Source organism: Bombyx mori, chromosome 15, assembly GCF_030269925.1.
Source record: "Bombyx mori chromosome 15, ASM3026992v2".
In the NCBI taxonomy this organism is placed as follows: Eukaryota; Metazoa; Arthropoda; class Insecta; order Lepidoptera; family Bombycidae; genus Bombyx; species Bombyx mori.
The window spans coordinates 13,125,204-13,138,377 of NC_085121.1; the positions used below are offsets into that span (position 1 = coordinate 13,125,204).

At 36.6% G+C, this 13,174-nt stretch overlaps 1 protein-coding gene across 1 annotated transcript in view; it reads right to left on the minus strand.

Moving 5' to 3' along the window:
• The window catches only part of LOC101743158 (division abnormally delayed protein), a 147,905-nt gene extending 134,989 nt beyond the window's left edge, over window positions 1-12,916 (minus strand). The window contains exon 1 of the mRNA XM_004922946.5: window positions 12,577-12,916. Coding sequence (XP_004923003.1) covers window positions 12,577-12,709 — 133 coding nt within the window. The 5' untranslated portion in view covers window positions 12,710-12,916. The remainder of the gene's footprint in view (window positions 1-12,576) is intronic.
• Window positions 12,917-13,174: the final 258 nt, after the last annotated feature.

The following is a 13,174-nucleotide window of genomic DNA, read 5'->3' on the forward strand; positions in this document are numbered from 1 at the left end:
ACCAGATAACGGAAATAAATGTAAGATTTTTATTATACACACATACATATATTTAAGACACATACATAACCCTGGAAAAGACATTTATATTTATCATACAAATACCTTCCCTTGGCGGGATTCGAACCCGCGACCCCCTTGTGTAGTGACCATGTCACTTACCACTACACCAAACTGTGTCTTTAACATAAATTTATCTATGAAATCATTGAACGTGAATTCACCATCTTCTCACTTTCGTAATACCACCCACCCCTATTAGTATTAACTAGAACCGCTTCGTTCGAATCCACATTCAAGAGATCGTTCCTGTCATGTACCTATAGTGAGTGATACGAATGACGAATACGAGTTTGGAATGAACTCATTTCCTGGCCGTTCCCAGACCACTATGAAAGCTTCAAACTAGATGTGAAAAAGCTAACTTTAGTATAGTCTAGGTCAGTGATTCTCAACCTTTTTTTTTGTTGCGGCACATATTTAACGATTTCAAAATTTGGCGGCACACAAAAAAAAAGATAAAAATTATTTACTTACTACATACAACACACTGCATAAATAGTTTATCAAATAATTTTAATATACGAAATAAACTACAATATACTATAAAAAATTTTTTGTGGATTTAAATATATTATTATATTCATGTTTAAAATATTTTTCTTTTAAAATTATATAATTTAATAATATTAATATTATTATATATTCGGCAAATTTGGCGGCACACTTTTGAAATTTGGCGGCACACAAAAGTGCCGCGGAACAGTTGTTGAGAATCACTGGTCTAGGTTGTGACCATTTACGATTAAGTAATCCATTGTGATCTTCGCTTATGGAATTAAAACTGTTATTTACTTCAAAATTCAATACAGTATTCATATCGAGGGGAAAAGGGATATTTTTTATTGCTTAGATGGGTGGACGAGCTCGGAGCTCACCTGGTGTAAGTGCTTACTGCAGCCCATAGACATACACAACGTAAATGCCGCCACCCACCTTGAGATATGAGTTCTAAGCTCTCAGTATAGTTAGAACGGCTGCTCCACCCTTCAAACCGAAACGCATTACTGCTTCACGGCAGAAATAGGCAGGGTGGTGGTACCTACACGCGCGGACTCTCAAGAGGTCCTCCCACCAGGTATTAACGAATGTGTAATGCCATTAAAAAAACGCGAGATTAAACCGTACATTACGTCCACGACCCACGACGAAAGCCGAAGAAAATAATACTTACTGCAATGTAATCATAATGTCACGATTAAAGAAAACGAATCTGCAGTAACAAAGGTAGCTTATAATCGACGCACCAGATATCATATGTCGACTACCGTATCATTCGATTAATCCAATTTAAGCGTCACAATGGAATTACCCTCTTCCTGTGGCATCGGAACTTCCCATCACAGCTCGTTAACTCTAAGAATCTGAATGAAACTGCCGGATTCAGTCTTCAGCGGAGAATTGAATCGCTCCAGGACGAATCACCGTGATATATTATTGCAAACCATTTAATTTTGTTCAAATCGATATAAGAGAGCACAACAGCTAAATTAGATTTAAATACAAATAACGTCTTTTCGCATTAAAAGTGTACAATTTCAAAAACTATTCGAAATTGAGTTAATATACGGAATCATTTAGTATCACCAGTAATTTTCTCATAAATACTGTCAAAAGAGCGTAGTTTAGTTTTAGCTTTTTTTTAAGCTATTGCATAGCTTTTATCGCGTGCCTTGAGCGCGGCGACCGAATCATGAAATTCCGTAACGAAAAAACCTAACACCCCTCACTCCGCCTACCATGTAGCTCGCGTTCAACACATTCACACGTTGCGCTTGTGTAGTGTTTGTGAATAAGCGCGTGGCGTGACGTCACACTGCATGCGCATCGTGAAAAGTCTGCCCATCTCTCTCTCGCGCGGTCTAGCTTATGAGTGTGAAGGGGACAGTTAAGATTTTGCTTTTATTAATGTTTAATATAGCGTGGTCTTGTTTTATTATTGTTTTAATATTATATTAACTTATCATTGTCTAATTATAATTGCATAAGTTGATAAATGATAATGCAATGCAATAGCTTTACCGCGGCAGTTCCCGACTGCCACACGTTTTTTTTTAGTTTACCTATATTTTGACTACTATTAATAAAATTAATACATAATTTTATCTTACTTTAAAAGACAGATAATGTAACTGGTAAAAACTAAAAAATTCATGTTGCAAAGATGTTTAATATTAAAAATATCATATTATGTTAAACCTTTAAAACACTCTCCTGTAAAATTTAGTAAGTTTAGAGATTATACAGTTTTAATGCGAGAAAACGATATGTTGTTATTTATTGATCGGTGCAAAATTTAGGGTATAGGATTATACGTTTCGTTTCTGTAATAAATTCAGACCAGAGGTCCCGTAGTAGTCGAAATTCGACTATAATTAATTGGAATTGTAAGTTTGTACACTATTAAGATTGTATTTTATACTTCTATAATCACAAATTTCGCCAAGACTACACTATAAAAAACAATAACAAAGACAAACCATATTCTATTCTCAATTTGACAATAGACGTCAAGAACAAAAGTTTGACAATAAATAGTATGCATGCGTGTGTGCGTGAAATACATGGTATGTAGTGTGTGTAATGTTTTCTTTATTGATTAAATGTATCTTTTATGCATTATTTAAGAAAAATATTAACATTGTGCACTTCTTCTCTATATTCTCTATAAGTGTGGAAAATTTCATACTCCTCCGTCCGCGCAATTTTCGTAAAAAGGGTTACAAAGTTTTTCCTTCACGTATTAATAAATTCAGATATGTCGCGAAATGTCTTTAAACCCACAATATGATACGATCATATCTGGTGTGAACGAACGGATGAATCATTGAAGTTGTTGGCAGTTAATTTATATCGATACAAAATAATGACAAGTTCGACCCGAAGCAGAAGAATTTATCGGTTTCCGTAATAACTGGTGGTAGGGCGTGTAGGGCACGAATGGGTACCATTCCGGCCATTACTGCCGTGAAGCAGTCATGTGTTCGAATACAGAAAGTAGGGCAATCCCTAATAAAATATAATCGAGATGTCAACTTCATGTGTATTGTACGTCCGTGTGGTTCATTTGCTTTTTTTACCACATCACCTGTATAAAACAAAATATACTTAATCAATACTTTCATTTTTTTCATAGAAAACACGTAAATTTCAAAGTATACCTACTTATTATTGTTAATAAACAATATTTCTTGCTGAAATACCTATACATTCATCGTTTCACTCTTAAGCCGTTGTCTTAAAATTGCAGAATTATAAGGTCCCATTTTTGTTACATTTTAAAAGTAAGTATTGTAAAGTATGTCCCGTACAACATAAAACTCATAAACCAGGTATAAACGAATGTACGAGATTTTTAGATTGCCTCCAGACATATAATTCAATATATAATTTCAAGCTTAAAGCTAGGAACAATTATTATCCCTCTATTGTTTAATTTTCATATTTTAAATTTGTTTAATGTGGGTTGTTTATTTCACTTTTGCTTATTTTTTTCTGCGTTATCTTTTTGCGTTACGTGTGCAAATCTTACATGGGTTTCAATGCTCTTTTGAACAGACTTGAAATATTTTAACGAATTTAACAAACAGACAACGATGTAGACTTTCAATACTGGTGGTAGGACCTCTTGTGAGTCTGCGCGAGTAGGTACCACCGCCCTGCCTATTTCTGCCGTGAAACAGTAATGCGTTTCGGTCTGAAAGGTAGGGCAGCCGTTGTAACTAGAGATCTTTAGAACTTATATCTCAAGGTTGGTGGCGCATTTACGTTGTAGATGTCTATGGGCTCCAGTACCCACTTAACACCAGGTGGGCTGTGAGCTCGTTCATCCATCTAAGCAATAAATAAATAAATAAATTAAAGTCGTAAAACAGGTGGTTAAATGAGCGGTGACCCAGGGTTCTATCGGTTTCATATCCGACCCTCAACGGGGCTTCCCGTCTCGCGTTACAGAAGTGACTCACGTGTCAAACACCTCCTGTTCACAATCAATAACAGTACTACTGTAATTAATCCTCATATCATACAAGATCCTAAGTAAAAAAAGCTTAAAACTAAAAAAAACACGTTTTAGTAGTAAACCATTAAGTAGAATTAAAAAGTTTTAGCAACAGGGTTAATACCCTGACCAGGTCGAATGACCATACGAATAAAATTACTGTTTTCGCATCGATTCTTGATACGTTTGCAAATTTACAAGTTAATGGGACATCTCGAAGTTGGTGGAAAATACATATATAGATAGATATTAGACATTTATATGAAGTTTTGGTACGTGCTTGAGGTTTTTCTGACCGGATAAATAAGACATGATAGACACCACACAAAGCAACCACACGTGGCCAATTAGCTTCAGGTTTTTTGTTTTGAAAAAAAACGTTAAACATCTCGTTTTATTCATACACAACAATCTTAAATTCATAAATAGTTCACTGAGCAACGAGTCATTCGGATATAAAATTTATAACCTTAATAGACGACGATCTTATTAACTTAAAAGAAAACATGAAAAATTCGATTCAAGCCCACTCGGAAACTACACGACGTTACGTAATTGGATACCTTAATTGCGATCACAACAAATCCATTGAAGCGTGTTCACTCGAAAAACAATTTTATAGTCGCGTGTTCATAATATAAATGACATTCCCAGACTCGCGGCAATTTAATTTATACCAACACAATGGTTGGTTACACTTAAATCGTGTTATCTATATATTAATACGTGAAGCAAAAACTTTGTATCCCTTTTTACGAAAATTACGCGGACGGAAGAGTATGAAATTTTCCACACTTATAGAGAATATAGAGAAGAAGTGCACAATGCTAATATTTTTTTTAAATAATGCATAAAAGATACATTAAATCAATAAAGAAAACATTACACACACTACATACCATGTATTTGACGCACACACGCATGCATACTATTTATTGTCAAACTTTTGTTCTTGACGTCTGTTGTCAAATTGAGAATAGATTAAATATTGTTTGTCTTTGTTAATATTTTTTATAGTGTAGTCTTGGCGAAATTTGTGATTATAGAAGTATAAAATACAATCATAATAGTGTACAAACTTACAATTCCAATTAATTATAGTCGAATTTCGACTACTGCGGGACCTCTAGTAGCAACAATTTCGGGTCGTACCAACGTCGGGGACTTATTAAGTGTTGTATAGAAATGGGGTTAGATACGATTTCGATTGAATTAATTAAACGACGATAAGACGAGCGTGCTAATTATTCTCTGGACCCCTTTATTTATGCGAGTATCTTTACTGTTCTCAGCGTAGCGGGGACTAAGGTTATCGCAGCTGCCAACATACGGAATGTACTAGGTAATCGTCAGATGAAGGTTAATTTGTTCTTGTTTTATTCCAACTGCGAGTATCGATGAGCTAAGTGTTGTGTTATTTTTTTCTTTTTGGTTTTTGATTTCAATATATTTGTAGAAAGAGTGAGATAGAGTTGATCGGTTTACATTTTGGTTCATTCTTGAATTTCTTGACTATTTCGTAAATTCGGGAACAAATACATAATTGTAAGGTAAATTCCCTAATAAGATTTCCTTTAATGTACCCAATATTCATTGTACGTAAATATTTTGGCGATTTCGATTGGATTTTAAAAATCCTAACACGAATTCTGCATATTACGACACCGTACACGAAGAGGCAAATCTAAAACTACAATTTTCTAAAAATACCTATTATTATCTACAATAAATTCACACGTAATTACGAGTCAGGTTGTAAGGCCGATAAATATACCAGGCATTGGTTATACTAACAATAAATTTAAGCGTTCTGCAGCATTTATTAAATAATCCCTACGAAAATGTTTGAACTGCGCCGTTTTCGGTCCAAATTACGGGCCGATCTTGCCGCTTCGTTTACCGGACTGAGTCTTAACTCTATAATAAACGTTAAAGAGTGCTAAAGCAATAACAAACGTGAAAATATTCGTCCTGGGAATAGCAATTATGCTCCCCTATACAGGAAGCGTTGATGGCCAACGAATTAAGTCCCCTTTGCTATCGTCAAACACTTCATTTCGTTAAATAACTCTTATAGTTTTCGTTCAGAAGCATTATCTACGAAACAAGCATTGCAATTATAATGGAAACAACAGCTGGGTGCCTCCCTTGTTGATAATAACGCTTCTCAACTCACTAAAAGATTGTCAAAATGTATAAACAGATGAGAGCTTGAGGATGACGGGCCCGATACCTGCAGCTCGCGAGCAGGTAGCGTCGGCGGCCACAATGGCATTCCGAGCATCCGAAATGAATCAGAATTTTGTTCAGCGCCCGACTCCGATGACTAACGCCTCAGTCCCCACTGATAAATTACAACAATAATGGCCACCTCTGTTGTTGCTATTGGGGGATGATTTCATTAAGCCGCGCGTCCGGACAGGTGCGCGATCTCCGATCCTTAACCGTAACCGTTATCTGTCAAATCCACGATTAGGTCCTAACTAGCCGATCACAAAAACAAAGAGCCGTTCCATTGTTTAAATTAGACGAACGGTCGCTAGCGCCGAGGTCGAGCAAGGGTCGGTCAAAGTAAAATTAACAAGTGTATCCCTCGATGTCGTTTATGGACGAGTCAGACGTGTTTATTGGAGTGAGCGAACGAGTCACCGGTGAAACGAGTGGTTCCATTATTTGTAGGTGGTGCGGCGACCTCCCGCGCCGACGGGAACAATGAAAGTGAGAGAGGACAGGAATGCGGGCGGGGCGCGGGGCAGGTGCGCGGAGGGCTCGTTCCCGGTTCCCAGGCGAGGAATGCCAGCACGAGCAACAAAGCCTATCCGCCGCCGCCATTCACCCCGCGGCCCCGCCCGCCCCTCTAGCGGTTCCGATCCAGACACGTTATTTTTCGTGACTTTCCCCTAAGTAGCTTTTACGACGGCACTCTGTACATTCGATATTCAAAAGTCGTAGCGTGCTCTTATCGTTTGGTCGTAAATTGGAAATTCGCTGATACTGGGCGATGCTATTAGTTAAGATATTCAGTTCGAGCCCTCGGCGGTTCGCGAACTGAATTCGTTGAGGTATGCGCGGTGGCACAAGGTCATCCGATTGTGATACGCTGCCTCGCGCGCCGTACTCGCCGCCGTTGTTAAAATAATGGTTACTGTTACATTCATTGAGCGGGCTCATGGTTCAGGGTCGGGTGTCAGGTCGCGACTAAACAGCTGACTTCACATGTCGCTTTGGTGACTTGCACACAATTTTGCATATAGCGGAGTTAGTAAAACGTATTTGTGACTAAAACATTAACTTTTAATCATTTTTAATATTCAAATTAAATATAAATCTACTATAAAATTGATTATGAGTATCTCAAATTATATTTTATAGTTCATAACAAACCTCAATGATCTATTATAGAGCGCTAAAATGTCAGAAATACCGATTGAACTAGTTCACAAAATAACTACATACTAAAATAAAATCGAGACCTAGAAGTTCGTGAACTATGAGTCCTATATATGAACTAGTTAGTTCACGAACTAACTACACGATTAAATATCGAAAACGTGAAATAAAAATCTAACGCCGCTTATTGGTGTCGGTTGGTTCACGGCTCACAATATACCGCAATTATGCAAATTGTATAACTTTGGTGAGTTTGTTATTAATTATGGATACATGTATCCTCCCTCTCCGAACCACAATTTGCTTCTTTGCAAAAATTACAGTATATTCTTGGCTCCACTTCTGCGTAAAAGAACGAATACCAACAAAAACAATTTAACATAATATATAACATTATTTTAATATGATAACATTTTAGAAATTATACATATTTTGGGTACCTAATTACTTATAATTTGACCAGGCTGGAGATCGATAAATGACGCGTGACTAGAACTACAATAAGGTGTCTTACTTATTAGGCCACAAAAGTTTCTACGACAAAAAACTGTAGTTTAATTAAAAAACAACAAAAGAGAACTTCTGCAAAATATCCAAAATTAATTAAATATCCTCTAGATTAATTAAAACTTATTAAACCTTTGAGAACATTTCTCTACATTTCTGCACTAGACTGCCAGAAGGGTGCATCTAGTCCTAAGTAACGACTTACCGGTAACAACCGGAGCCAAAGTCAATACCGCCGTAATGACACATGAGGTATTATGAAGACAATATCATTCCATCCTTTGAACATACGATTGCGTTATATCAGATAGACATCAGATAGATGCGATGATAAACCTAGTATAAAGTACTATTACGTGAAGTAATGCTATCGTAAACTAATCTAACGATAATTATATATTTGAATGCAATATACAATTTGAAACAATTGTTTAATTGTTATTAATAAATGTTTCTTTTTTTATTGCTTAGATGGATGGACCATCTCACGGCCCACCTGGTATTAAGTGGTTACTGGAGCCCATAGACATCTAAAACGTAAATGCGCCACCCACCTTGAGATATAAGTTCTAAGGTCTCAGTATAGTTACAACGGCTGCCCCACCCTTCAAACCGAAACACATTACTGCTTCACGGCAGAAATAGACAGGGTGGTGGTACCTATCCGCGCGGACTCACAAGAGGTCTTACCACCAGTAATTATGCAAATTATAATTTTGTGGGCTTGATTTTTATTACACGATGTTATTCCTTCACCGTGGAGGTCAATCGTGAACATTTGTTGAGTACGTATTTCATTAGAAAAAGTGGTACTCGCCTGAGATTCGAACACCGGTGCATCGCTCAATACGAATGCGCCGGACGTCTTATCCTTTAGGCCACGACGACTTCAAACTAACATGAGAACTCTGTTTTATAGCTTTAGTAGTTAAGTACAGCTTACAAGGTGGTGATTAGGTACCGTCGCTTTTGGACACCAGGGGCTCAGCTAAGCTGCTATTTAGCCACTGATTACTCTCCACAAATCTCGATTGAAGAAGGAAATGTCATAGTACTTAGTAAACAACGTGGAAGGAGTTCATTCCGAAGTGGGATCGTACGTAGCAAAAAAGATACCTGGAAACGCATTGAGGACCGCAGTGATTCTTGGTACTATGGTTGAATTCTTAGTTGTCTTGTCTTTTGCATTAACAGTTAACTTCAAAAATACGACGGATGATGTAACTCAGGAATTTTATATTGTAATTAAATAATAATAATATGAAAAATGTAGTAGCATGCAACAGTGCGTTTATTAATAACTTGACTAAGAAAAAAATATATGAATAAAAAAAAACATGAAGATTTTGCTTTTTGTTTCGACTTACTTATTATATAACAAATGCCTTCGAGTGAATAAATATTAAATGAAATTACGGTTTACTCTTGTGTTTTTACTCCCGACGTTTTAAATAGATTAGTTTTCGTTGTCACGGACGACTTACAATGGAGCACGGAAATCTTTATATTAATACGTGAAGCAAAAACTTTGTATCCCTTTTTACGAAAATTGCGCGGACGGAGGAGTATGAAATTTTCCACACTTATACAGAATATAGAGAAGAAGTGCATAATGCTAATTTTTTTTTAAAATAATGCATAAAGGATACATTAAATCAATAAACAAAACATTACACACACTACATACCATGTATTTGACGCACACACGCATACATAGTATTTATTGTCAAACTTTTGTTCTTGACGTCTGTTGTCAAATTGAGAATAGATTGTTTGTCTTTATTAATATATTTTTATAGTGTAGCCTTGGCAAAATTTGTGATTATAGAAGTATAAAATACAATCATAATAGTGTACAAACATACAATTCCAATTAATTATAGTCGAATTTCGACTACTGTGGGACCTCTAGTGACTAGAAATCAATAAAAGGATTTGTCACATGAGAAGTACAATTTATTAAACACAAACACAATCACGAGATTTCATGAAACCAGACAGACGGACTCAATTGAGATTGAAACGGCGTTATTCAACAACAAGGCAATGTCAAAGCAATTTTCTCACATTTTAACTTTGACGAGCAAGTCTTCTTTAAACGAAAATATTGCCGCATTTGTGCGAGACACTTTAATTTTTTTTTTTAAAAGAGTGAAAATCACACACGACTTATTTAAAAAATTAAAAAAAATTTTTTTTATTGCATTTGTAGGCAGACGAGCATACGGCCCACCTGATGGTGAGTGGTTACCGTCGCTCATCGACGTCAGCAATGCCAGGGGCAGAGCCAAGCCGCTGCCTACCATAAGATACTCTCCGCAAGCCTCGTTTGTGAAGAAGGACATGTCATAGCGCTCGGAAAACACCGTGGAGGGGAGTTCATTCCAAAGCCAAAAAATTACATATAAAACACAAGATTAAGTTACAGAACAACACGAAATATTGAGGTTTAAACTAGCATCGTATTAACATAATAGCGATAAAGTAATCCCTAACAAAATACGATTAACGCATACATTCGCTTATCATCAAATTTTCCATAAAACGTTCTTTCTCCAAACAAATGACTATTCGAAAAATATATTTTCGTTACAAAAGACACGAAAAGACGCTTACTTAAAAAAATAATTGAATTATATTCGTATTTTAATTTTATTCCTTAGACCCAGCTGGTGTCGAGTAGGGTGGTGGTAACATTATCCAGCGAGGAAAAAGGGCAATAGGTTCGTATGAGCTAAACGGAAGCATAGTTTCCTCCGGTCACCGTCCTCGTTGAACCCGTCGCTTGCGACGAAGGAGTCGACGAGCAAATTAACCCATAGATACAGCCCACTGAGTTTCTCGTCGGATCTTCTCAGTGGGTGGCGTTTCCGATCCGATGGTAGATTCTGCAAAGCACTGCTCTTACTAGGGCCAGTGTTAGCAACACTCCCGGTTAGAGCCCCGTGAGCTCACCTATACGTCAAGGAGAAGCTGAAATAGCCTCTGATAGCTATCAGCATAGGTAGGAAAAAAAAGTTTCTTCTTAATAGCATTTATTACTTAAGTCAATGAATAGAATGTGTCACCGGATATGTTAGACGCGTGCGCGCTCCCGATACCATCCGATACGATTAAGATACTAGTCTTATAGCAGCGGTCCAATACGTGGTGCACGTTCATAGTAAAAAAAATCAAACACTTCTATCTACAAAGAGATAAGGTCCGCAATTCTTGCCTCTGCAAGCTACTGCAATTATTTTCCAGCTCACTCATCTGTAATTACGGAATCCTCTGTGATCTTATTTTACTGGTCGTAGGGCGTATTGTAATCCCACGGAAGGGTATTCACAAAAATATGATTTGGCTAAAAGATTGTGTGATAGGGCAGCAGAGAAACACTTTGGCAAGAAAAGAAACTGAGTATTTATAAAACGGAGTTTTATTGCGTATTCCTTAAAATGTTATAAGTATCATAATTCTAACCATTTAATCATTCATGGACTACGATCTAAAGGTAATGTTAATACTATTGCAACCTCCACTTAATGTCGCGAAGTGAAAGTATTCAGTTTGTGATATTTATGGATTCCAGTAATCACTTAGCACCAGATGAACCGTGAGCACGTCTATCCGTCTATAATTATAAATACATATAACAACAGTCGTCAGATTAAGCAGCCAAAAAGTTTACGTAGAAATTTATATTTTGACCAATTATATTTTAATACACCTTTGCCATAAGAATTATCGAGTTATGAAAAAAAACGTTATTCCGATATTTTCGATTCCCGACGTTATTACGTTAAACTTTGACAAAATCTGTCTTGATAATGTAAATGATAATTTATATAACTGAGTGCATAAGCCACAGAGTATAAAGAACTTAAAATATAACAATACACATGTCATCGCTGCATGTGTGATGATTTTATAGTGAGTGGCCAGTATGACTCGTTTTGTTTTTTATGACTATAAATTTGTATAGTTCTCTTTAAACATGTTAAAAAGGTTATCGTCTGACAGATTTAGATTAATTTAGTATCATTGCGAATAATCGTGTCGCCTTTCTGCACTCTAAAGATTTGGGTGAAATAATCTTATTATTTTCAATACTTTTAATAGTTAAGTACAGCATCTAACTTTGAATAAAAATTTGAGGTTTCATAAAATTTTATTATAACAATGTAACAAGTAACAATGTAACTTACTTTGTAGTATAAGTACCTATTTCATAGTAAGGCAAAAAAATTGCGACTGCAAGAAAAAATAAAAACTGTCCCTTTGTAACTAATTTTCATAGTTTCATTTATTTTCAAATTATTTTAAAGGAACGAAAAAAATAAAGATACCTATTTCAGAACCACAATTGCAACCAAAAGTAAAACAGATAAAAAGTTTAAATCAACAAGAAACAAACATGTAAATATTTAAGGATAAATTACATTGATAATGATTTTTCAACGTATCTGGAGCCCTTCAACGCACCGTAATTAATCCATTAACTCAACCCATTAGTAATTAAAATACACAACTTATTTCCGCGTCGAAACGTCCTAAAGCGGTGTGTTTCACGTGTCATTGATCCTCGTCGCAATTAAGTTTCAGCTTTGATCGAGATACAAATCATAAATCCCCACCTGGTTCTTGGTCGTCACCAGCTGATATATTGTGTCTGGAGAAGTAAGCCTCAGACTGGGCGCAGGAAGTAGCGGCTCCGGCGGCGGCCCTGACCACCGCGACCACGCTCAAAAACACCATAAAACACCTCATGTTCACACCTTCACTAATACGAAAAAAAAAGTTTTTGTTTTTTTTTTTTAAATTTCGCTCTCGTTAGTTTTTGAATTCACTCGCGTACGCGCGTTCGTCGTGTCCAGCGATCGAGACGCGTGCACCCTCATCGGAGCGAATTCCCGGACTGGCCACAGAGTAGCGCCGGTCGCCGAGAACCGAACCGGCCGGCACCTCGAATTATTAACGATAAATAAATTTGACCCGCCGCGCCGAGCTTTTCGAAACTTGCATGCCGATTTAGCGAATCGAATCCGATTTTTATAGGAAATGACGTCAGTCCGTGAAAAATCGGTAAAAACGTGCTAATCCAAGGACAGATGAATCGTGAAGAGTATTATTGAGTATTTTAACATAGTTTTTTTTTATCATACAGTAAGAGGAATGTAAAGGCTGTTTTGATTGAATTGGATGATTTGTCCTTTAGTGCGGAGTAGTTTGTAG